Source organism: Arabidopsis thaliana, chromosome 4, assembly GCF_000001735.4.
Source record: "Arabidopsis thaliana chromosome 4, partial sequence".
Lineage (NCBI taxonomy): Eukaryota > Viridiplantae > Streptophyta > Magnoliopsida > Brassicales > Brassicaceae > Arabidopsis > Arabidopsis thaliana.
The window spans coordinates 9589435-9613321 of NC_003075.7; the positions used below are offsets into that span (position 1 = coordinate 9589435).

Genomic DNA, 23887 nt, shown 5'->3' on the forward strand with positions numbered 1-23887 from the left:
TGAAAATATTCCGGTTTCGACTATAATAGTAACCAAATCAAACCGAAGTAAAACCGGGAATTTCTCATTTTTCGAAAACGTATAATTTAATATGAGGCTACCAAATAAATAATCTACTGGCCACTGCAGAGAATCATCTGTCGTGTTCTGTTTGTTCTCACTTCTCACTTCTCAGATTTTTATAAACATGAATGAAACCTGAATTGTTCCACTAACTCTCAGCAAAAATGCGATCACTTTACTTAATCGTCTTCATCGTTATTAGTAAGTACGAATCTTTTAGATTCTTCTCAAGTTCTTTTGAGTATACTGTGAAACTAATCAGAACTTTCTTATTTGTTATCAAAGGTCTTGTTAAAGCTTCGAAAAGCGATGATGGGTTTTGTTCAGCGCCTTCGATTGTTGAATCGGATGAGAAGACGAACCCCATTTATTGGAAAGCCACGAATCCAACACTCTCTCCTTCACACCTCCAAGGCAAGTGTTTTCTTACAGCTTCGTGTTATTAAAAGTTTGATACTTTTGCTGGTTAAGTTTGATTGCTGTTTTTATCAATTGTTCGAGGTCTTGTTGTATATGATTGATTTTGAGATTAAGTTATTGAAAAGTTAAGATTACTTTAATTAGTGTTTAATCTGAGAGGGTTTCTGGCTCATGTCTTGCAAAAATCTCTTAACTTTTGATCAATTAGATTTAGACATAACCATGGAAGCATTCAACTTCAGTTCTGTATATACAGTCTCTTTCTGAGAGTTCGCTCTCTCTGTGTATAATTAGATTAGTTTTCTAATCAAATTTGGAATTGGGGGTTTTGTATTTGCATCTTCATCAAGTGTTTAAGCAGAAATATTTATGAGTCTGTTGTTTTGTAGACTTGCCTGGTTTCACACGAAGTGTATACAAACGAGATCATGCGTTAATAACACCGGAAAGTCATGTATACAGCCCTTTACCTGACTGGTACATGACTCTCTTATAATTTCCCTTACTTTTCTTGATTTTATAGCTAAAAGAAGTCTAAACTTGGCAAGCTCTTGCACTTATCTGTTGCTCAAATTTACAGGACAAACACATTAGGGGCGTATTTGATCACACCGGCAACGGGTTCCCATTTTGTCATGTACTTGGCGAAAATGAAAGGTATGAAACCAATCTCTTCTCACAAGTAATGAACGTCAAGTTCTTGGGATTATTTTCTTCTATCTTTCGATAATAGAGTCAATCTTTTAGGAACTACCTTTATGTCCTAAAGTGTGCTGTCCTAAAGTGTGCTGCTACACCAATCTCATCATTATTAGAACATTCACTTGTTCTTGCTTTGCGCAGAACAAGTCGAGTGATTAAGGGTTTAAAGATTTGCTGTTTTATATGATCTACTCGTAGAATTTGGAGATCATCTAGCTGATTCTACTGTCTCTTGCAGAAATGTCAAGTTCAGGTTTGCCTCCACAAGACATAGAGCGGTATTATTACTTATATGAGCTCTATCTTTAACATATGCTTGCACTTATGATCTATAATCTGCTTTTTAACTCCTTTCAATATTCTGAATCTTTTTCAAGTCTTATATTCGTGGTCGAGGGTGCTGTGACACTCACTAACACATCCAGTTCTTCAAAAAAATTGACGGTATGATTTGTACAAAGGAAAATTTACCACAGTATTCTTCTGGTTACATCACGTTCTGCCCAGATTTGATGGTGAAATGGTTGCAAGATTTCTCCATTAGTTTTATCATTTTCTGCTGATAATCCATTTTTCCTGTAGGTTGATTCATATGCGTACCTACCTCCAAACTTTCACCATTCCTTGGACTGTGTTGAGTCTGCAACACTTGTTGTCTTCGAGCGGAGGTTTTTCTCCTTTCCCTTAATATGACAAGAAAATTTTGAGTTCTCTCTACTGTTTTAACTTAAAAAGTCACCCAATACTGCTACATCTCTAGGTATGAATATCTAGGAAGTCACACCACAGAGCTTATTGTTGGCTCCACAGACAAGCAACCACTACTCGAGACTCCTGGTGAGGTAAGTGTGCAAAAGTTCTCCACTTTTCTCAGAATACATCTGAAAGTATTTCAGTTTACATTTGTAATGCAAGTTCTAGTTCCTAAAATTAGTCATCTCTGAAGATATATTTTGTTATTATTACAGGTTTTTGAACTGCGGAAACTTCTTCCGATGTCCGTTGCTTATGACTTCAACATCCATGTAAGCACTTCACTTGATTGAATTAATCCTTTCGCTTTTTGAGACCTCTAAAGCTTAATTACTGATGTGTCTGTCATCTGCAGACTATGGATTTTCAGCCTGGAGAGTTTCTGAATGTTAAGGTACATAACAGTTTGACTTGACACCATAAGCAGATTTTTTAACTGTTCCTTTTCCATTTCGTCTTCTCAATGATTTTGCAATGTGAGCAGGAAGTTCATTATAACCAGCATGGTTTGTTGCTTCTGGAGGGGCAAGGCATTTATCGCTTGGGTGATAACTGGTACGCAACACTGTATTATTAATAAACGAAATTGTGAATATAATTGATAACTTTCCAGCAACACACCACATGCACAACCAAGAACAATAGTTTTCTACATCGGTCATGTAAAGTGAACAGAAGCATGTTCCAAAAGAAAACTGCAAACACAGCTATATTCCACAGAATAGAAGAAATGATTATAACTTTTATGTGATCTTCTTGTCTTTAAATTAGGTATCCAGTTCAGGCTGGTGATGTCATATGGATGGCTCCTTTTGTCCCTCAATGGTAAGAGACTGTTGTCACACAACATGAAAAATTCTACTCTCTTCCATGAAAGTTTTGCAAGAATACAACTTTCTATTGGAACTGTGCATTGATTTTACCTGAAGATTTATTCGACCACACAATCTCAGATACTGTCGTTGTTTCAGGTATGCTGCACTCGGAAAGACTAGGTCTCGGTATTTGTTGTACAAAGATGTGAATCGAAATCCATTGTGATCAAAGATTGATATGACTTTGCAGTAAAAGTCAGAATCTTGTTGTTCAGCTTCTTGTCTTATAAACGCCATGTCCACTCTAAGCACTAGCTACGTGAGACTTAGTTGTATGAATCTTATAACAATTGTGAAAAGAAACACATTGATAAATGATGAAATGACTCTCTCTCTCTCCAGCATAGACACTTCAAAAAAAATTATTCTTAATTCGGAGATGCACAATGTTGTGCCTTGTCCAAATATTTGGCTAATCTATTATACATTCAATCCCCTATCCTAAATGGCAACCATGCCGTTTTCAAATAATACGAAAGATGCCCAAGAACACCAATGCTATGAGAGGTAACGCTCGTGTTGATTTACAAGATGATTACAAGAGTAAACACTTTGGTATAGAAAGTCAGAAATTAATCCTCATGGAGCTTTGAAAATGTTCATAGAGAAATGGTTATGTGTGGAGTTCCCACTAATTGATGGTGATTTGAATCTCATTGGCTTAGATCTCCTTGTTAATTGAATTTATCTTATTCACTTCAAAATATGTTATTTTGGTATTATGCTTGTTAAAACTTATGATTGTTATCTCTTTACCATTATTTGAACAATGTTGTAAACAATTTAATCAATTGTCATGTGTAATGAAAATCTCATAGCATGTTAATACAATAACTGTTGACCTAATTTTTCGTTTGTCAACCCTGAATCACACAATTTATTAGGATTTTCTCTTCATTTGTATATTAATGTAATTTGCGGCGATTTTTTTGTTGATTTTACTTCTCACTTGTGCATTGTGTCTTTGTAGGAATGAACAAAGAGTTCGAGAACTCTATCTTCTTCCCCTCGACTTTGGTATCTGTTTTGTTTTTCGCAGGTTAAGTTTCAACTCTTACAAGTTCACTATTAAGGTGTCATCCATAGACTATGAAAGTTGTTTATATGAAACTAAGTTCTCTAGACATTTGTACCAACCTGCTAATTTCTTCTGACCATGGGAAAGTATCGAATTTTCCAAGTTGAAAGGGGGGAAAAATGAGTTACTTCTCTGTTCTAACATCAAAAAAGTCACTGCAAACACGATTTGGCTATCCTACGTTCAAACAAAAATTTCATCTTATCAAATTTATCAAAATGCCAATAATTGAAAAACTTAACCTGCATTACTCGCATCAAATTTCACTGCCGTTTTGTTTCCTAGTAACTCGAAGAAGACACTTCGTACTACACTCGAAAGCTATTTGATCATTATACCATATGAAAATCCATATTATGAACCGTTTCATTCCTCTTTAATAAGCGACTTTGCTACTACGAAACCGGCCTCCTTGCATTTGTGCTCTTTTTCTCGCTCAACGCTTCAGCAAACGCGCCTATGATCTGCTGCTGTGACTCAAGCATCATCTGGCAATGCTTCAGCTCCATCTCCATTCTCGACTTCTCCATCTCTCTCATCATCTCCATCTTCGAATTCTCCACCCTCACAAACATTTCTGTCAACATCTTAACAGAAGAAACAACTTCATCGATCGGGTCAGACTCAACTTCTGCTGCTGCATTCATTTGCTCATGCTTGAACCTAGAAGACGATCCATAGCCATTGGAAGCACCAGTGTTTCGAGGATAGCTCCCATCCTTCCTGCTGTAGCCATTCACCCGCGAAGAGCTCCTAGAACTTTGAATCCTCGGGTTGAATCCTTCCCTCTCTGCTCTATCATCATCAAACTCATCATCATAATCCAGATCCTGAGAGAAATTGGGTTCAGGCTTACTGAAATTCTTAGGTTTAAACCCATGAGAAGCAAAATTCCGATCACCAAACGACTTCAACGGAAACCCACCACCACTGCCATGGCTAAAATCACCAGAGGAAGGCTTGCCATGAGTCCTAAGCCTAGTTGCCTTGGGGACTAACACAATCTCATCATCAGAATCAGCATCGAAATCAGCACTAACCTTTGGATTCCCATTGTATTTCCTTTTCAATCCAAATCCACTTCCTGAATCGTGATCTGAATCAAACTCAGACTTGAAACCACCATACATTTTCATGTTACTCCTTGCCCTAGATCTAACCCCATATCCATCTCCTACTTCTCGAGGTGAATCAGAGTAACCACCGCTAAACTTCCCAGACCTCTTCGATCTAACCCTAAATCCATCCAAACCGTTACTCTCATCATCATGATCCACATCGGGATCGTAAGTTTCTACGGCTGCCGGAGTCACCGGAGCGAATCCCATAGCATCCAAGATAGGGAACAAATCCCAAGAGGAAGAGAACTTGCCTGGTCGATTAAGAGCTCGTTGTTTTTCGCCGCGATAACGTTTCCGAAGCTTCTCGATCTTGTGTCGACATTGGATTGCTGATTTCGGCGGACCTCCAACGGTGGACGAGGACGAAACAGCCGCGGCGACGTCATCCCAATCAGCCGCACGGAGGTTCCCGCGGCGGAGGGCGAACCATTTATCCTTGTAGGCATTGACAAGCGCAGCGGTTTCCTCGTCGGTCCAGCACGGAGGAGGAACTCTTCGAGTGGTGGTGGTGGCGACGGTTACGGCGTGGAAGAATCGATGGCCATGGCGACGGGAGATCCATCATCGGGTATTGTCATTGCGGCGGCGAAGAATAAATTAGTGAAAGTAGAAAGAGCGGTGGGTAAGGGATAATAAAGAGGCGGAGGAGAGGAGAGGCGCACGTTAGAAAGAAAAGTTAGGTTAATGATGGATTGGGCCGAGAAGGAGGTGGCCGGTTGAGAATTGTGCTAAAGTGCGCCGCGGAGTGGTGGGTGACGTGTGCGCACCCGACGCAACCTTCTCCACCGCCGCTGAATACGCGCGGTCGTTTTAGTGATCTCTCTCTCAACCAGATAGTCAATTTACCGGTTAAGAGTAACCCAATGGATTCGGTCCAATTTTGAGTCACTGTACTCAGTTTCGGTTTTAGGTTTTGTTCGATTTTAAACCAAAAATTTTGGGATGTGGTAACCAATAATTTTTCATTGAAATGGCCAGAAGACCAAGAAAATTTCAGTTTTCTATCTATGAACAAAGAGAAATTGTAAAATTCCAAAAAAGAAACAATAACTATTCTGAACTCATTTCTATGTTCTTCATGAACCGGTTTCTTCTTGTTCTTGGCCCGTCTTCATTCTCCGTACGGTTAAGGAAACCGGTTTCTCCAGCACAGAGACATTGACGCTGTTCCAGACATCGGCTCTTGTTGGTAAACCGGCAATTGTCTCCACGACATCCATGTCTTCTGGTAGAACTAAGCCGAATACCGTGTAAGATTGTTTCCATTCGTGGTGGTTTGCTAAACTGATGAAGAATTCTGGACCCGAGCCGACCCACGCCACCGAGCCACGGCTTATAGTTGGGCAGTGCTCGGTTGGGATCGGTGTGAAAATGTTTCCCTCGGCCTGGAGTATTCCTTGAATCATAGCGTATGGTGGACCAAAGGGAGCCTGCAGGGACACGGATAAAATGTGAGACCTGCATTAAGGTATGAACAAGCTAAAACGGAAATTGACCCGATATAAACCACGAAAAGCTTACTCCATACAGTACTAAAGCATTCATCATACGACTCATTTGATCTTCGATATTAAAGATGTGTTACTAAAACTTAAGGTGTGCAACCAGATGAATCAAAAGGCAAAAGGTTCCATCAAATTGACAGAAATCAGTGCATAACACATGTCACAATGTCTACTATGCTATCAGACCAGTTAAGGTTCATGCCTAAAGTACAATCAGGTGTGCCTCATATTATATGCGAGATATGAACAAACATTCAAGGAAATTTAATTCATAGAAAGGGTGCAAGCATAATCGATACAGGATTGTACAACAATGTGGGTTTAGCCAGAGGCAGTCAGTTGCCATTGATCACACCCGTGTGTTTCACATCAGTGACGATATTCTTTTGGAAAAATGTAAAATCAAACGGCTAAAAGTCTATCACACCTTTGAACTTCAATATCAAAGACAGAAAAATAAAAATGTATAATGGATGAATCAAATGGCTAAGAGTCTATCAAATTGACAGAGATCCGAAGACATGGATCAATATTTGTCCTATGAGATCAGATCATAGCTGCTATGATCTATACTGGAAATGATTATGCAAAATCTACGAATTAAAAAGCAAAATTTGTGTAAGGTCTCTTACATTCTTTACATGATTGCCTTCTGAGTCCCAATATGATCCCCGGTTCTCTGCTCGATGAAACTGGCAGCCTGCACAATGGCGTAGAGTTAACAAACTCAGAATGTAGTATACTGAGTGAGGAGCGCATTCAGGGTGAAGCTGCAATAAAGGAAAGCATCGGTGTCAATTCTGGAAATTTTAAACAAAACTGAAACTTTCTCTCGAAGTACACAAGATGCATTATAGTAAAGACACTTACTTTGACATGAATTACGCCGTGTTCCGTCTCAAAACCAACAATGCCCTAACAGTAGCCAAATAGCTAATCAGTAAATATGACTATCATCGAGAACACTATTAGTTTTCAAGAGAAGAAGGAAACCAGAGCATCATCACAACAAAATCAGAGAGACATAAGATTTGGTTACACTCCACCAAAATAACATCACCCCAACGCAGTAAATTCGCAGATTTAAAAGTAGGAAACTGAGAACAAACTGAAAGTATGATCTTGTGAAATCTGATAAAACTGAGCAGCTACTATCATCTGATCAGACAGACAAATCAATACCAAAGGCTGAGTAATTTTCATGGAATAGTAAATGTTTGGAGGAAAATGAGAACACAATTAAATTATAATTAATAATATCTCATTGAAACCTACTATTTCCAGCGGTTGGAAAAAATGCATTAACTTTGAACTTTGGTCGATCAATGGAGTTAATTTTCAAGACGTATTAAATAGATCACTACCTGGCCTTGTCCGAAGATAAGTCCAGATGTCCACATTACTTTCTCGCCACCTCCTTGTCGATCAGGCACCAAGACATCTTTTTGCTTCTTCAACCAACACTGCGCAGAGAAAAAAACTACCTCAGTCTCTGGAACTTGCACTGTGGCAAGTGTCATCAAAGTCAGCATTTCTCAATTACTAATCACACACAGAGTAAAAAAAAATCACGAGGTTTCTTTAAATTTAGTAACTTTCGACTAAATCTCTAGATATTTGACGATACAAGGCTCAATTAAGCATTTTGTCGAACAGTTGGCGGACTATATTGGTAAATCATGCACAATGCGATTCGCATGACAAGGATCAGACTTTTACCTCTCCAAACTTCGAGCCACAATCCTCTTTGTTCCCACAAAACACCCATGAATCGCACAAGCAAGGTCCATCGTTGCCACTACACATAACTTTACAAGCTTTACAACATCCATCAGACGAATTAAACTTAAAATCCGTGCCCCACTTCACCGCCGGACCCCAAAGCTCCAGATTATCAATTCCACGGCAACACCCACCTTCACCGTCTTCAGTTGCATCGTGATCTCGCGGCTCCTCTTTGAATCGAACCGCGGAATCAACGAGTGTAGGATCTTGGGATGGACGGAGGACAGAAGAGAAAACAGCGTAGACGATAACACAAGAGATTAAACCGATTAAAAGAAGAACGGTGGCGGTAAAACGGCCAGGCTCGCCGTCGTTTAATCGACGGGGCATCGCCGGAGAGTCCGAGGATTCGTTGACGAAGAAGAAGATGCGAAAGCAAAAGGAAGAGAGAAGTAATATGTCATGTGAAATTGAAAAATTTGGAATCTTTTTGAATAATAATGAAGAGAGAGAAAGAGAAGAGAGAGTGTTGTTGGTGAGTCAATTCGTGGCTGCGCTTCCGCTCTGGAACCTTTGAACTTTCATGGCAGATGATTGTGATCTCTTCTTTTGTCTGTTGTACTTTCTTTGGAATTCTTTTTCCTTCTAAGTTATAACATTCAAGTAATTGAAACGCTGTCGTTTTAGCAAACCTAAACCTTTTAAATGGTATGCTTACGAAATATGAAATATGAAATATGAAATATGAATCACATATGATTATATTTTTTTTGCAATGAATCATCTTTAGATTCAATATGCATTTGAAAGAAAGTTTAGATTCAATTATCATATGTAACTACGATGGTATTCGAGTTTTTTAGAGTTGAGGCAATCATGCAAATGTCCGAGTTTCGCGGTTCGGAATTGGTGTTTTTTCCTCGGACTTAGGATGGATGCTAATCTCTTATGCTTAGATTGTCGTAGTTTTTTTTTTTTTGTTATAGATTCGGTCATTTTGGCTTTTTTGTTTCTTCTGTATTCGTTGTTGCAATTAGAAAATTTTCGAAAATTTTGGCAGGTCATGCTCAATCTAAAACCACGTTGGAAATTGAGTTCCATAGTGATGGCAATGCAATGTTTGGTTGTGAAGCTACTAAATGGTTTTATTTGAAGGAGATTGCAATTTACGTGTGGGCTTTATGATCAATAAGAGGGCAATGGACTTTGGTTTTCACTGCTGGATAATTAGTGAAGACTTTGAAGTTGGATGATGAAAAATGTGATTTGCGAATGTCAAATTCACGTGGATCTCTCGAGATTCAAACCAAGCGGCAAACATGCATGAAAGAAAATTCTGAATTTCTGAACATGCGAACGTCTCAACGCATTTCGATTGTGGTTTGTTTTAGTTTATTTATTTTTAATTCAACTTTTTTTTCTTTGTTGTAAAAACATGCACATCAATTTCATCAACCAACTACAATTTTATTAAAATTCCTTTTTTATTTTTTTCAATCACTCAGTGTTAAAACACTTCATCGAATCTAATTTCTTTTTATTTTGGGAAACTACATTGAATGATGATCTTTATAATTAGCCACAAATCATTGTCACCGATCACCATGACACCATATATAGCTTTAATTTTGTTTGTTCTGTACCGCTTGTTTCTGTTTTGTATACTAAATTACTAACCACAATATATTTCCAAATCCACTATTTTATTTGTTTCTGAAAGCAAACACTTAGTAATATGATTGGCTAAAACGCTCCTATAATTGTCAAGAAAAGGGGAATGTATTGCGACACTAAATTAATTTATCCACAAGAACTATGACCACACAACTCGAATACAAAATCAACTTGTTCATTTATGTTTATCTTGTGTGTAATTTTCAATCTTTATCCTTATATATATATATATATATGGGAAAAGGAACTATTGAATTTGAAGCAAACTGTTGAGCAACACATTTAATTAAGTAAGTTTTACAGAGTTATTTTGATCATCTTAAGAATGATAGATATAATTAGTTAACCGAATTTAATCACTTTAATTTAATCATTATTACGTTGTATACTTTGTATTTGGCTATTTGCTTTGTTCGTTCCAAAACTTTAGTATATTCACCACACTTCTTCACCTTATCTCGTTAGTTTTGCTTTATTACCTTTCCTCTTTCTATTTTTTTTTTATTGTTAGGGTCAAAGCTTTGTTACCCTTTTTATCATTCGATATTTGTATATGGCCTTTGTTTGATATAGATAACAATTATCTACATTGGAAAGATGCGTTTGCGAGCCCATAAAAATTGGATAGAGACTTGCACTTTTGGATGATATCTAAATTATAGAAATTAGAAAGTCAAGTTGCCAAAAACTTATCCCTCAAATTCCATTGGATCGGTATCGAACGGTGTCGTTTATATCATCTCGAGGCAATGCTGATATTAGCCGCTTTCTTGCTGACACGTGTCCAGAGATTAGCAGCTCAAAGAATCTAGTGACTCATCTTTCCTCTTATCATCTCGTTATTACATTACTACCCTTTGCTTGCTAATGTTTCTTTACGTGCACTGGAAGAAAAATAGAATTATCAAACCAAACGACTAATGACTAATCTATGATGCATCTAAATAATTACAGGACACAAAGTTGAATATTCTGATTTAACTTAAGGAGGTTTATTATTATTTTAATTAAAAATTGATCAGATGACTCTGTCTCGTCTTTCAAAACTATTACTTGTTGATAATGATTTTTCTCTATGACTAATTCAAACATTTTCTATATTAAATTCATACTTTTTAAGTTAATTACTCATTAGGGCCTATTATTAGTTATATATAATGAATGTTTTAAATATAGGGAGTTGAAATTCCATCTTAATCATAGTTGGATTTCTTTAGTTAGGTGAGTTTATGAGTGAGTTTTTTTTTTTTTTTTTTTTTTTTTTTTGTCTTTCAGTTTGGTTGTTAAATTGTTAATTATGATTAAAACGATTATTATCTAAAAATATTATTTATTATACTATATTGGATGTATGACCTCACTTCTTAAATTAATCCAATTGCTACACGGCAAGAATCAAACAAAAATAATATGTGAAAAACTTATTGTTGTGAGATCATACTTAACTATATAGAAAAGAAAATGTTAGAATCAAATAATTTAAGAGGATAAAAAGAGTAGTTGAAATAATTGATTGTCGATATGCGACCAGTACCTAAAAATATTAGAATTATGCATGCTAAATATTGTCTGACTTGAAGGTTATTAGTAGTAATAGATTTTATGTGATATGTTTGCTTAAAACAATATCATTAATAAGAATTAAAATCATGACAAGGGTAACGTTTGCCACGCTAGTGGCAGACACGTAGAATTAAACCGTACAAGCATAAATCCTTGTATTAGTCTCAAAACCATCCGGATAAACATAATAAAAGTTCATTTTCTTGCCATTTCTACAAGCAATTGACACCATTATTACCTAGAATAGTACTATTTAATATGAGAGTTTAAAAGACCTGGAATTTTAAATTTTGATGTACGGCATTAATGCATTGAATCGTAAAGTATATTACTCTTGATTATTAAACTAAAAGTGAGTCATTTGGTATCTTAATGACGAGAGAGATTTAACTAATCTCACATTAAACTAAGCTTAAGGATCAAGTGGGGGCAAGCGAATGGCATAACAGTAAATAAAACGAAACACGAGGGCTTTATTTGACAATGCCTCTACCTTAGCTTCAAAACTGAGCTCGTTCTTCATCATTTCCTGAAAACTAGAAAACACAGTTTAAAGGAACATAAAAAGCAACTCTTTTGAGAGATCACAGAAACCCTAATTTGCTAAGAACCCTAATCTCAATTTCCATCTTCCAAAGTTCAGATTCTGTATGTAAATGCATCTGAAGAATTCTACTGTAGCAGAACGGCGGTACATCGGAAAAGAAACCGCCGGTTATTTAACTTCTTCCTCCGATTTGGATCCGAAACCTAAGATTAAACATCATCGTCCTCTTCAGGTACCTGAGATTTTGACTCCAGACATTGGTGCTGGTGCTGGATTCAGTGTGTATAATAATCAAGTTCAAGCTCAGAGTCGTCATCATCTGACGGTTGAAATCCCAGATTCATCGTCTCACAATCTTACATCTAAGAGACCTGTGGTGGTTCAATCTTCTAATCCGTTCAACGTTGACGATTTCCGAAGACAACAACGCGCAAGCTTGGGTCCGATTTCATCTTATTGTCCGTCGTATCTTTTATCGTGGTTTTCTTCTTCTCTTCCATCGATCCCATCGGCCACTAATCAGAAGCTTCTCCGTCATGTTCTTAGAGTCCGTTTGATATGTTTCCATCTTCGTTTCTTACTTCTTCTCTCTGTTCCTCCTCTCTACATCTTCTTCTTGTTGATTAGTTTCAGATTCTTCCTTCTCTTTGTCTTCTCGATTATCGCTTTTTCTTTCGTCCTTTCGATCTCTCTCAAATTCGCTCTTCCTCACTTACCATCGATTCGTTTGATTATCGCTCGGTTACTTTCTCTCAAGCTTACCCCTACCAGATCATCCTCTTCATCTCAGGAGAACACTAAACATGTTATTTGGTCAATTGGGTCTAAGCCTGTGACTGAGAAGAAGACCAACTCTGGCTCATGGGTTCAGAAGTACAGCTCTGGTGATGTATACGAGGGAGAGTTTCATAGGGGGAAGTGTTCAGGAAGTGGAGTTTATTACTATTCTATGAAGGGTAAATACGAAGGGGATTGGATTGATGGGAAGTATGATGGATATGGAGTTGAAACTTGGGCTAAAGGGAGTAGGTACCGAGGTCAATACAGGCAAGGGATGAGACATGGAACTGGTATCTACAGATTTTATACAGGGGATGTATATGCTGGTGAGTGGTCTAATGGACAGAGCCATGGCTGTGGTGTGTATACCTCTGAGGATGGTAGTCGTTTTGTTGGAGAGTTTAAATGGGGTGTCAAACATGGCCTTGGTCATTATCATTTCAGGTGAGAATTCATCAGTTTTAACTTTTGCAGAAATGGTTTAGCTTTTCAGTGTATGGGTGATCTTTTAGTCCCATGCTATTGACGTTAAGTGTGACCGGTTTGAAAAATTGAAGTAAATGTGGTTTCTGGCTTTCAGTCTCGACTTTCTTGTTAAGTTATGATGCTGTGTTTAGGTCCATGTCTATGTTACTCGTGGGATGTTCTTAAAGTTTATGGCTTTCAGTCTTGAGTTCTTGATAGATTGTTATACTGCTTAATACCCTCTACTGGTAGCGTCCGTCACCCTTTGAAGAGGATATCAAATTTTTAAGCCTAATTGTTACTGGCATTGATAATTGCATGAGACTACCCTTTGAAAGATTCTGGATTTCAGTTCAAATTGCATATGAACCAATAGTTTTTTGTTGGCTGTCTTCCTTACGTTTCAGACAATTATAAGTCTAGGGGGAATCAAGGTTCAGGCTTATTTGTTGGACTTGAGCATGGATCTAAAAAAAATTGCATCAATCACTGTCTTCTCTTCTTAAGTGATATCTATCTGACTTGAAGCCACATCTCTCTTGTAGAAATGGTGATACATATGCTGGGGAGTATTTTGCAGACAGGATGCATGGTTTTGGAGTGTATCAATTTGGAAACGGGCATCGGTATGAAGGAGCCTGGCATGAGGGGAGAAGGCAAGGACTTGGTATGTACACGTTCAGGAATGGTGAGACACAGGCAGGCCATTGGGAAGACGGAGTTCTTAACTGTCCTACCGAGCAGACCACTCGCCCTGATTCATCGTTTTCCATCAGTCATTCCAAGGTTGTCGACACTGTCCAGGTACCTTATAATTTATCTTACTGCTGCTCATATATATTAAGTTAGAGTTTAGATCTTTAAGAAATTATCTTACTGCTGCCAATGATTGAGTACCCACATGAGATTTGATCCTGCTCCCTCTCTCTCTTTGATCAACAGCAAGCAAGGAAAGCAGCCAAGAAAGCACGCGAAGTTGTGAAAGTTGAAGAGAGAGTGAACAGAGCAGTGATGGTCGCAAACCGAGCAGCAAATGCTGCTAGAGTTGCTGCTACAAAGGCTGTCCAAACCCAAACATTTCATTGTAGTAGTGGTGACGATCCCTTGTGAGTTCCTGCGGCAAAGATTTTGACATAATCGCAGTCATGACCTTACCTCGAACTTCTACGAAGACAGAAGAGTGAAAGAGAGATGTTTAGAGACAGCGTCAGAATTCGCAATCTCCGTTGAGATTTTCTTGAAGGTGAACCACTTGGAACCAATGTCGAGATCTCATAAGTAATAAGTAAGAGATCTGGCTATGGAGCAAGTATTACAGGTTTACTTTTTCTTTTCTCCCACTTGTTTTATGAGCAGGCTGGTTTAAAACTGTACATATGTTGTTGAAGAGTAAGCAATGTGTGTTAACAAAAGATCTTTGTAACAAGCGTAACCCATGTAAGAGAAGTAACAAAACATTGTTTTACTTTTACAACGTGTTGAAAATAACACCTTTTTTTTACTAGATTTCTATGGATAGAAATTAGAAAATGACATGAGAATTCCAGATTCAAATCAACTTGACAAAACCAACAAGGGAAAGAGTAAAGATATCTGGTCTGTGACAAGGTCCAAGTAGAGACGAATTACAGATCATCTAGGTAACTGTGCTTATGGTTCTTCAAACCCTTTCAGCAAATCCTAGCAGCCAGCCTTTGTGTTTGATTAAAGTGGGCTGGGCTAAAATATTGGCCGAGGCCATCAAGTGATTCTCTCCCGCTCAAGTCTTTTAATCCTTGAGGAGAAAATGGACTGGAAAATTCACGGAACTTTAACAGAAAGATGCAAAAATCGTTCTCGTTGATCCAAACAGTGGCAATCTCCGGCGTATTCTCCGCCGTCTCATGCTGGTGAGTGATTGTTCCCGTCTTTCAAGCTCTTCTTCTTCAATTCTCGTCTTCTTCTCTTTCCATGTCTCATCTTTAGGGTTTAAGCTGCCTTACTCAATTTCCAGGTATGGATTCATGTTCGGTAGAGAATCAGCGAGAAAAGAGCTCGGAGGTTTGATCGAAGAGCTCCGTCGTGGAGGCTCCAATTCTGATTCCACTCCCCATTCCTGAGTTAGGCATTCCAATTTCCCAGGACGGAGGAGGTTCTTCGTTATCCGTTGCTAAGTTAGTTTCCGATTTCGATTAATGTTCATGAAAATTGATCAATTGTTGTATAAACCGATGTGTTTGACAAATCCTTTGAGTTAATTCAAGTATGAAAGATTATCGTTTGAACGAGAGATGCATATTGATTGATGATAAGAGAAACTCACATTGATTGAGATAATATAAAACTGTAGGAGAAAAATGCATAGTATTTGAGATTAAGAGTATGAAGATGATGTACAAGGAAAACTCATAGGAAACATCTAAGTGTACATCATCTTGATTTTGCTTCTCTTTGCTCTGACTCTGACCCAGAATTGTGCAAATCTATAGCTTTAACACTCTTACTGGTTTGATCTCTCTAGTTATTTATCAGACAGGAATACAATAAACACCACACTATATGTATGTACCTATGTGGGAAATTACACTAAAGCAGCCTCCTCCACATTCTCAGCGATCTTGCCTTTGACAAATCCAACATAAAGGTCACTTCCAGTTGTGTCTTCTTTTGAGAGTCTCCTCCCATGACCACCTTCCTTCATGTTCTTAACAAACTCCACTAACTGCTGCCAATTTTGACCCTCAAATAACCGCTTGTTCATTCTTAGGTAAGTAAATGCGGTTAACCCATTTCCAGAATCTGACCTATTTGTTGCTACCACTTGTCCGAATGCGCTTGAGTCATATCGTTCTAGCGCGTTCTCCCCTGCTAGTTCGGTTCCGGCCTGCCTTGTCGCGTTCTGTACTTGCTTGACCAGACCTTCTGGTGAGCAATTCGCGTGCTCAGGTTGCTCCCCGTCTTTCATCTCCATGCAGGTGAAGTTGAGCACAACTCCATGTTTGTTGAACATCTTAGCTATTGGCAGATACCCGTCATGGTTTCTTGTGTTGTAGTATCCAGCGGTTAGCTCAGCTGCGTGTGACCTGGTGTTGTAGTGCCAGTGAATTCCAGCTACCTTTCCTGATAGCTTTGCTCCGCTTCCTTGAAAGATACCTTTCGCTGAAGATAGGAGTTGGTCTCCATGTTCTAGCAGCTTCCCGGAGTACCATTCCATGAAAAACTTTCCATACTCGCTATTCCATGTTCCGTCTCTCCTGAAAAATTCAGTATCTTCTGGGAGGTTCTTGTACTCGCCGGCATCATGAGGTCCACTTGTTCCCCAGTTAGTTTTCCCGATTGACTCAGCATATGCTTGAAGTGACGATTTCATATACTGCAATCAACAAGTATCATTTCTTAGAAGAAGCAAATGGAGTATAAGTAAGCATAAGTATACATGATCTTCTCTGGTATATGTCTAATCTCTTGACTAGTGTTCTTATGAATTTCAAGGCTTTTTCTGCTAGTTTAAAATACCTTGTCGTAGCACTGGAACTCTCCAATTCCGGGGAATCTCCAGGTCCCGTTGCTCTCAGGGTATGATGGGTATCTCAATTCTCCACAAGGTCCCATTCCTACTTGAATTTCCTGCAATACATAAAATGATGATCCAATTAGCTTAGGTCCCTGTATTGCTCATGTCTGAAGTTAATTCGTTTCCTTTGTAGTCTAAATTTCTGCTTACCGCAATAACTCCTCCTATGTAGCCTTCAAATCGTTCACGGAAGCTCCTCATGAAATCTGAGTAGACCTGGATAGGTGTTCTTCCTCTTAGGACAGGCACAGAATCACATCCCAAGGAGATATATTCAGGGTTCCTTCTCCCAGATTTGTCTGTGTAGACAAGATCAGGGTTCTTGCTGATCTCTTCAAGCACCCATGGAGGCAAGGGGATACTAGATTGGAAGAGAGAGAACCATATAGAGCATTAATAAGCTAGAAATGAGAGACAGAGATTTTACTCAAAGGGAAGAAACTAAAGTTGCTTCATTACCTGCAAGAGTCTCCTACGTTTCCTCCACATTGATGGAATGACATAACGACCTGGAGTTTGAGACCGTGCTTTTGAACCATCTGTATAAGCTCGGCATAGCCTTCCCAGTTATAATTCATAGGTCCATCTTTCTCCACCAATCCCCACCAAGCATCCACCATCACACCTTCCACACCAGCTCCTTTCAGGGCCATCAAACTAGCGTTCATGGCTCGTGGTTTGTTCAAATGCCCTGACATTGTTACTGTGTCGAGCGGTAACATGACGAACACCGGAACGCTAGCGTCGTTCTTGGAGTGTGGGTATGAGAGAACGTGGAGCTTCTCCCATTTCTCAAGGGTTTCACCTTCTGGCGTGAAGGTCTTCTCGTGAGTGAACTTCATTTCCTTAACCGAGTTCTTTGCTTGGAATTGATATGTTGGCGGCTTCATCTTCGCAAAGGTCATGTTGTTGGAGGAACTTTCTTGGTTTCTAGAACTCTTGGCATCTTTACGTTTGATAAGAGAACTCGAGGAATTCAGTGTCAATTCCATAGTTTTTTTCTCTCTCTTTGTTATGATGAGAAATGAGGTAGAGAATAGAGCTGTTGGTGTTTGATAGAAGATATGTTTGTGTTTGAGAGAAAGATGCTGTTTGTGTGTTTGTATTTATAAAGAATATTGATTGGCTGTGGTTTGGAGACCCAATTTCAAAAAGTGGAGAGAAAATATCACAAAGGTTGCTTATTTTAACCTTTTCACTTGTCACACGGTTCTTACACCTCAAAATGAAAAATTGTAAATGTCACATCAGTTACAAAGGAAGATGTTTTAGTTAATAAATTCTCATTTACATGTGTATTCAGCTATAGATAATTGAGTTTTGTTTTCCTGTTGGTGAATTATTTACTTACTCACTCCTGCAGTTTTTAGTTACAGAGAACTCTTAAATCTAGTCTTGCTTTTCTCTTGTTAATGGAGATAAGCTGATAATTTTGGCTTCTCACCTTTGGCTTTGAACACATGGTTCGTGTGGCTGAAAATTATTAAGTTCTCTTGATTTTAGTTTGAATAAGAAGATAAGTGCAACGATTTAATTATTTCTGTATGAAATTTCTTGTGGTGGCTATTAACTTTGCTTATTTTCTTTTTCTTGGACTTTCCTTCCTGTAAGATTTGTGTTTTCCAACTAAGCAGCTGACAGATCCATTGACCCAAAAAATTCTAACAATGCTAATATTTTCTTTGAAAATTTCTTCTCATGGCCCTCTTGTTCACTGTGGCACATTCTTTGTGACTTTTTTTTATATCATACTCATTGATCTGTTTATTCTGTTTTTTTCTTGCCTGGTTATTACATTCTGCCATATATGTAGAGTTACAAGATTATATTTTTTTGTCAACCTTTCCATTTGGACTGCCTGAATGCTGCATTCTGTTTGTAAATGAAATATGTTGTTATATGGAAATAACAGGACTTTGATGCATTAAGCCCTTGTTGTGTGTGTTCGATGTGATTCACGGATATTGATACTATGTTACTTAAGAACATGTGTCAAAAGTTAGCCAGTAGTGTCTGTAATGCTTAATACTTAAGGCTTTGATCTTGTTCTATTAGCCATGTGAGTTTCAAGTGTTTGTTTATTGGAGATGACTTTTGATGCATTAGAATCCATGTCGACTCAAATGTTATAGAGAATCTCTCTCTCTCTCTCTCTCTTTTTCTTGCTGACTCATTGAAAGTGACGGTTTGGTCTTTATTCAGGTGACGAAGATTGCGCTTTTGGCTATTTCCTCAACAAGTAGTTTTCTCTCGTTTCTAATTCTCACCATTAGTTTTTTGAATGGTAGAAATTGATCCTTATCGCCTTTGGCACCTTCTCATTTTGGCTTGTGCTTTTATTCAGCAGGCTAAGAAATGTAGAAGGCGGGGGGACGACATTGGACATTGACTCAAACAGGTACGCTCTTCAAATCCTAATTGGTGTTTTTGCAGTTAGAGAGAAATTTGTTTTGTAAGAAACTGAGTATAAAATCTTGAGCTTCCTCATTCTCTATCATTAATCCTTATGTTGATTCAAAGACTATAGTTATGTCTTGCTAAGTATATCTAGATACATATGCTTTGTTTCCTGTGTTGCTCTGTTTTCAATGATATATGCATGTTGTGACATCTACGGTCAAGAATTTGAAATAGACACAAGCTTTTTTTGTGAGAATATGTCTCTAAACTCTAAGGTAAGCATTGTAAGAAACTCATGATTGTGACGAGTGAAAGAATGGGTAGATGTTGATTTTGGCTTTTGAGGTAAAAATCTCATTGTCATTTTCCTAAATTATTTTGAGGTGAACAATGTTAATACTTTTTCTTGCTTATCTCTGTCCATGGAAAGACTTGAGCTTTATTGTAGACCGATGATGAAAAAAGTACAAAGCGTGTGGACCTGTTTTCACACACTGCATCAGCAAAAATCCAAGATTTGTGGTTGGTCCCTTAACGTTGAGTGTTTCTCTTTTTGTGCGTTGATATCTTCCTTCCACGTAACCTACTTGCTTACCCTCCCCACTTCTCTTTTTTACCCTCCTCACTTATTTGGTCGACTACATTTGATTAGTGCTTCTTTGTTTTGGCTTTAGATTTCATCATTGTAAAAATCTAGGATATTCTAGAACCCAATCTCTGGCACATCTTTTTTATTTTCTTGGTTCCTTTTTCTTTCTCTGTTCTTTAAATGTTGCTTGTACCAATTTGGTTAACATATCTAACTAAGGCTTCTGAACAATATTTTCTGTCATTATAGTTAGAAATCTAGGATTTGGGTTAGAAATCGTATGATCTCGTGTGACTTGTGAGCTATGAAACAATGGTAAAACTTGGTGGTATTCATTCATGGATGAGATGTGTAAATTTGTTAGGGCTTAGTGATTGTGTTTTTTTTTTTTCAATTGGGTTAAGGCCAAGCTAATATTTTGTAGTCTTGTTTAACGCGTGTGTAGAAATATTTCTGTGTTGTGAATGCAAGAAGGTAGACTGTATATGGCAAACTGATTTGGTTTTGTGGTTATCTCAATGGTCAAAGAGTATCATCGTCTAGACTTAATTGTAAAACTAAAGAAATTCAAGTGTAGTAACAGTTGAGCTTTGGTTTGTCATTGTCGCTAAGATATTTTTCTGCTTTGTGATGTGATAAGTGAACATAAGTGTAGATATATAAGCTAACGAGTTTATCTGTAACCAAAACAAATTAAATATCTCTTTGAAATAAAAATTATTAGAAGATATTTTCTCTTACATCTCTTCTTATGTTGTATCATTTTCAGAAAGGACAAGACATGGTTTCCCATAAATATCACATGAAGATATTTCTAGTCTACACATGTAGACAGAAAGATCTGACAATCACAATAATTCAATACAGTACTGCGCAAGGGGCAGATATTTTGTGACCAGAGCCATCAAGAGAGGTTTCAAGATTCTGCAATGGGGAAAGCTGAGCCGATACGGTTGTTGCCAAGTCGGTAACATTTGACATTGACATTGTATGGACCCAACTGAATGTGGTTATCTTCTGTGCCCATGAAGAAACACATGGTGTATAGAGCCAACTCGAACTCTGGACTTACTCCAACTAGAGTACTTGAGACTGATTTTAGAACACCGTTCCACTCGAATTGGATTGTTAGCAGCTGAGTCTCTGAATCAGGCTGCATACGAAGCAAAAGTGTGGTTTCTCGGTCAGTCACCGGTTTTGAAGTACTTATATTTGGAGGACATATTTAGCATTGAACGAAGCTATGGTACTTACAATTTCACCGCGACGTCGGGGAAATATATAGCCTTGATAATCTACAGTTCCTTTGGCTTCCTCCAAGTAAAACTACAAGAAAAGAGAGCCAATTTAATCGGTTGTAAGTTTTACTGTTTTGAATCGGACTTTCTTAGAGATTTGAATTCATGGTAGGTGGAGGACAAAAAGTGTTTTACCTGAAGCCAGTTATGGAATCCAGAGACTTGTTCCCCACCAGATTGTTTGATCTCACCTACAAAGACATGCTCAAACGCAGAAGATGAGCCAGATGTACCTCCGCGGCCATACAGATCGAACCAGAGACTTGTCAACATTCTCTTGAACTCTAAGTAGCTTCCAGGAGCGACGTCCTTGAGCACAAGGTACCTGTGAAGGTACTTGATCACAGAGGTTCTGCTAATTTCTTCAATGAAAGCCGCTTGCTCTTGCCTCTCTTCTTCTGTGACCACTTCTTTGTAACCTTCGTTGGGGTTGTAGTTGTCAAGCAATGAACAGAATCTGGCGAAAGTCGGTTTTCTAGAGACTTCCTCGCTCACCCAAGAGAACAGTAGTCCTTCAGCCATATCAGCTCTCTCATGGACCCTTTTCCCATCTCCGCAGTCGATTTGATAATCCCTTCCAGGAACAAGGCGGTTTAAATCGAGCTCCCACAGTTTGTTGCAAGCTTCTGAGAGACCTGAGAGCTCTAGTTGTGAGGGTTCTAGGTTTCCATAAGTTTCAACTTCGTCTGAGTAGTGTTGTTCACTTGCTGGGCGTTTGTAATCTTGCCATTGCTCCTTCTGGACCTGCGGAGAAAGAGAGTGATCACACATCAAATCAGTGGAAAAAATGACGGGTAAAATCAGCAGTTAGGGCTCTGTCTCGGTTTCGAAAATTCAAACCTTATGTGATTGCCTTGCAGGTTTCTTTTTGCCCACAGTTTCCCAACCATCATTTTCCTCTTGCTGGCTCTCCTGTACTTGGAATCAAATGCCAACATTAGATCCTAAACATGCTAGCTAAACTGACATTAGGTTGATTCTTCCTTTATAAGATGATCTAATGTAAGAGTAAACGAAGTGATATCTCACCGAGAAGTCTTGTTTCTCGCTCACTTTAGCCGCATATGTATTCTCTTCCTGGTCCTCCTGCGTGGGGAAATCAAAATGCTGAATATTAAAGGCTTTTTGCAGGTAAGGAAGAGCCTGGTTTCTTGTGAATGAAAGAAAGATGAAAGAGTCAATTGTTTTAGAGATTCATAAATATGAATTTTACAAGATTTCTTTGTTGGTGCATAAATAAGACTGTTTTACGAAGTAGCAATTTCACTGAAACTCAAATGCGTTATTTAAATGTTGAATTGGCGTTGATCACAAACCTCATGTGATTGTGAATGCCTTGTGGGAAGCCTTTCGCCCTTCTTCTCCCATTGATTCTCCTATGAAACAATTGAGAGCTATTTCATTAAGGACTATCTAACAGTAACGCAAAGTAGGATAAATATACTTTCTACATTACAATTGCCATTTGCCAATGGCGTAGCTTAAACTCAATTGACTATAAGCTTCTACGAATCGTGTATTTCAGCTAAATTCAATGAGGTTCCAATGTTTATAGATACTGAGTGATAACTTGAGTTACAACTTGCTAATCAGAGTTCTGGTTTCTATAAATCGGTTCGAATTTCCCAAACGGTTTGAATTTTGACTTCTTACCTCTGAATTCTGGCGACGGCCGTGCGACGATCCTCCCGCGCGATTCTGATCCTCTTCCTCACCGGAAACCACCTGCGACCATGTCCAGATTCCAGAAGAAGAATCGTTCAACAGAAATTCAAAATCTCTCAACAATAAATAAAAAAAACTGATAACGCAGAAGAGGAATTGATGATGTACGAACATTAGCCCAAGTAGATCTGGATCTCTCGTCCCTCGAGTTGCCTTCATCATCACCACCATCGTCTCCGCCGCGGCGTTGGTTTCCTCCGATAGCCACGTCGAGTCGACCAAACCTCTGATCAATCCGTCCATTGTCTCTAACAGGAAAGAGATATTTTGTTTTGATTTAAAAGAGTGTGTGGGAGTTGTGATCCAGAAATGGTAGTTGAATAACGACGTCGACGATTTACTTCCTGTTTTTTCATCACGCGCGTGACGTTTAGATTTTTATTACGGCATTTATTGTTTACCGATCCACTAGTAGCACTATGCTCTCATAACGGTTTTTCGCTCCTACCGACAAATAATAGTTGATTCGTAAATTTTAGTTAAAAAAAGAAGGTTATGGCCAAAATTGACTATTCTTTTCAGTTATTTTAGTGGAGGGTAATATAGAGAAATATATATACATAGTGATCAACCTGCTTTCTATAATCAAAAACAAAATCTAAAATATTGTTTTCTCATTTTAGATGCAAGAGAGTTGACTCAATGAATCATAAGACTCGTCTCTGTAAATCTTGATCCTAAAATTCCGTCCACGCGGGCCGTTTACTCTCAAGATGTAAATTTGAGCGATGTAATTGACTCGCCAAAGTAGCGCGTTAAGCTCTAGTAGTGCATTGGTCGTGTATTAAGCTTTGCACGTTCCCGCCACAACTAAAGGCTTTTAAACTTTATCAACAATCAACATGTAATAATTAAAAATCAACCTAACAATCTTATAATATTAGACGCAATTGTGTTGTGTAGAGCACCACACGATATTGATACTTCTGTTCAGTAATCGAAATTACTCAATCAGTAGAGAGCTCTGAAATGTTACCAACTAGTCTTGGTTCAAGCTTTTTTACATATAATGATTAAAAAAAGATGTGAGCTAAAATATACCAAAACAATA

The 23887-nt window shown here is 38.2% G+C and overlaps 7 protein-coding genes, 2 long non-coding RNA genes and 1 other non-coding gene across 13 annotated transcripts; 6 read left to right on the forward strand and 4 right to left on the reverse strand.

Annotated features, from left to right (window-relative positions):
* The first annotated feature begins 66 nt into the window (after positions 1 to 66).
* On the forward strand, positions 67 to 3156 carry UGLYAH (ureidoglycine aminohydrolase). Its single transcript, NM_117809.6, has 13 exons — positions 67 to 264; positions 349 to 477; positions 873 to 960; positions 1064 to 1140; positions 1424 to 1463; positions 1563 to 1629; positions 1768 to 1853; positions 1946 to 2027; positions 2154 to 2210; positions 2294 to 2332; positions 2423 to 2493; positions 2710 to 2763; positions 2910 to 3156. The coding sequence occupies exons 1-13, from the start codon at positions 228 to 230 to the stop codon at positions 2977 to 2979; spliced, it is 897 nt and encodes a 298-aa protein (NP_193438.2). The 5' UTR covers positions 67 to 227; the 3' UTR covers positions 2980 to 3156.
* Positions 3157 to 3946: 790 nt separating this feature from the next.
* Positions 3947 to 5916, reverse strand: FIP2 (FRIGIDA interacting protein 2). The gene has a single exon (NM_117810.7). It carries the CDS (start codon positions 5217 to 5219, stop codon positions 4287 to 4289), a length of 933 nt encoding a protein of 310 aa, NP_193439.1. The 5' UTR covers positions 5220 to 5916; the 3' UTR covers positions 3947 to 4286.
* AT4G17070 (peptidyl-prolyl cis-trans isomerase) lies at positions 5903 to 8848 on the reverse strand. The gene is made up of 5 exons (NM_117811.7): positions 8237 to 8848; positions 7882 to 7980; positions 7388 to 7432; positions 7150 to 7287; positions 5903 to 6442 (listed from the first exon to the last, which is right to left on the reverse strand). Exons 1-5 carry the CDS (start codon positions 8630 to 8632, stop codon positions 6089 to 6091), a joined length of 1032 nt encoding a protein of 343 aa, NP_567522.5. The 5' UTR covers positions 8633 to 8848; the 3' UTR covers positions 5903 to 6088.
* Positions 8849 to 11913: 3065 nt separating this feature from the next.
* On the forward strand, positions 11914 to 14831 carry AT4G17080 (Histone H3 K4-specific methyltransferase SET7/9 family protein). The gene is made up of 3 exons (NM_117812.6): positions 11914 to 13250; positions 13817 to 14075; positions 14214 to 14831. The coding sequence occupies exons 1-3, from the start codon at positions 12136 to 12138 to the stop codon at positions 14379 to 14381; spliced, it is 1542 nt and encodes a 513-aa protein (NP_193441.5). The 5' UTR covers positions 11914 to 12135; the 3' UTR covers positions 14382 to 14831.
* Positions 14832 to 14900: 69 nt separating this feature from the next.
* On the forward strand, positions 14901 to 15540 carry AT4G17085 (Putative membrane lipoprotein). Its single transcript, NM_001084932.2, has 2 exons — positions 14901 to 15160; positions 15265 to 15540. The coding sequence occupies exons 1-2, from the start codon at positions 15093 to 15095 to the stop codon at positions 15368 to 15370; spliced, it is 174 nt and encodes a 57-aa protein (NP_001078401.1). The 5' UTR covers positions 14901 to 15092; the 3' UTR covers positions 15371 to 15540.
* CT-BMY (chloroplast beta-amylase) lies at positions 15528 to 17968 on the reverse strand. The gene is made up of 4 exons (NM_117813.3): positions 17284 to 17968; positions 16975 to 17185; positions 16767 to 16877; positions 15528 to 16623 (listed from the first exon to the last, which is right to left on the reverse strand). Exons 1-4 carry the CDS (start codon positions 17814 to 17816, stop codon positions 15832 to 15834), a joined length of 1647 nt encoding a protein of 548 aa, NP_567523.1. The 5' UTR covers positions 17817 to 17968; the 3' UTR covers positions 15528 to 15831.
* AT4G06665 lies at positions 17369 to 17886 on the forward strand. Its single transcript, NR_142020.1, has one exon. It is a non-coding gene; the product is annotated as an other RNA (long non-coding RNA).
* A 417-nt stretch (positions 17969 to 18385) lies between the features above and the next one.
* Positions 18386 to 19192, forward strand: AT4G02975. The gene is made up of 2 exons (NR_143993.1): positions 18386 to 19063; positions 19169 to 19192. It is a non-coding gene; the product is annotated as an uncharacterized misc_RNA (transcript).
* A 5-nt stretch (positions 19193 to 19197) lies between these two features.
* On the forward strand, positions 19198 to 22266 carry AT4G17098. Of its 3 annotated transcripts, none has more exons than NR_142335.1 (2): positions 19198 to 19222; positions 20583 to 22266. It is a non-coding gene; the product is annotated as an other RNA (long non-coding RNA). The 3 variants fall into 3 exon arrangements; NR_142337.1 differs by having other exon boundaries at positions 19199 to 19746; positions 20583 to 21269; NR_142336.1 differs by lacking the exon at positions 20583 to 22266 and adding an exon at positions 19655 to 19746 and having other exon boundaries at positions 19199 to 19569.
* Positions 20476 to 23221, reverse strand: AT4G17100 (poly(U)-specific endoribonuclease-B protein; the record flags this gene model as incomplete). Of its 2 annotated transcripts, NM_117814.4 has the most annotated exon segments (8): positions 20476 to 20966; positions 21068 to 21139; positions 21247 to 21855; positions 21952 to 22023; positions 22141 to 22197; positions 22428 to 22487; positions 22765 to 22836; positions 22949 to 23221. In NM_117814.4, coding segments are annotated over 8 exon segments (1310 nt in total).
* Between the last annotated feature and the right edge of the window lie 666 nt (positions 23222 to 23887).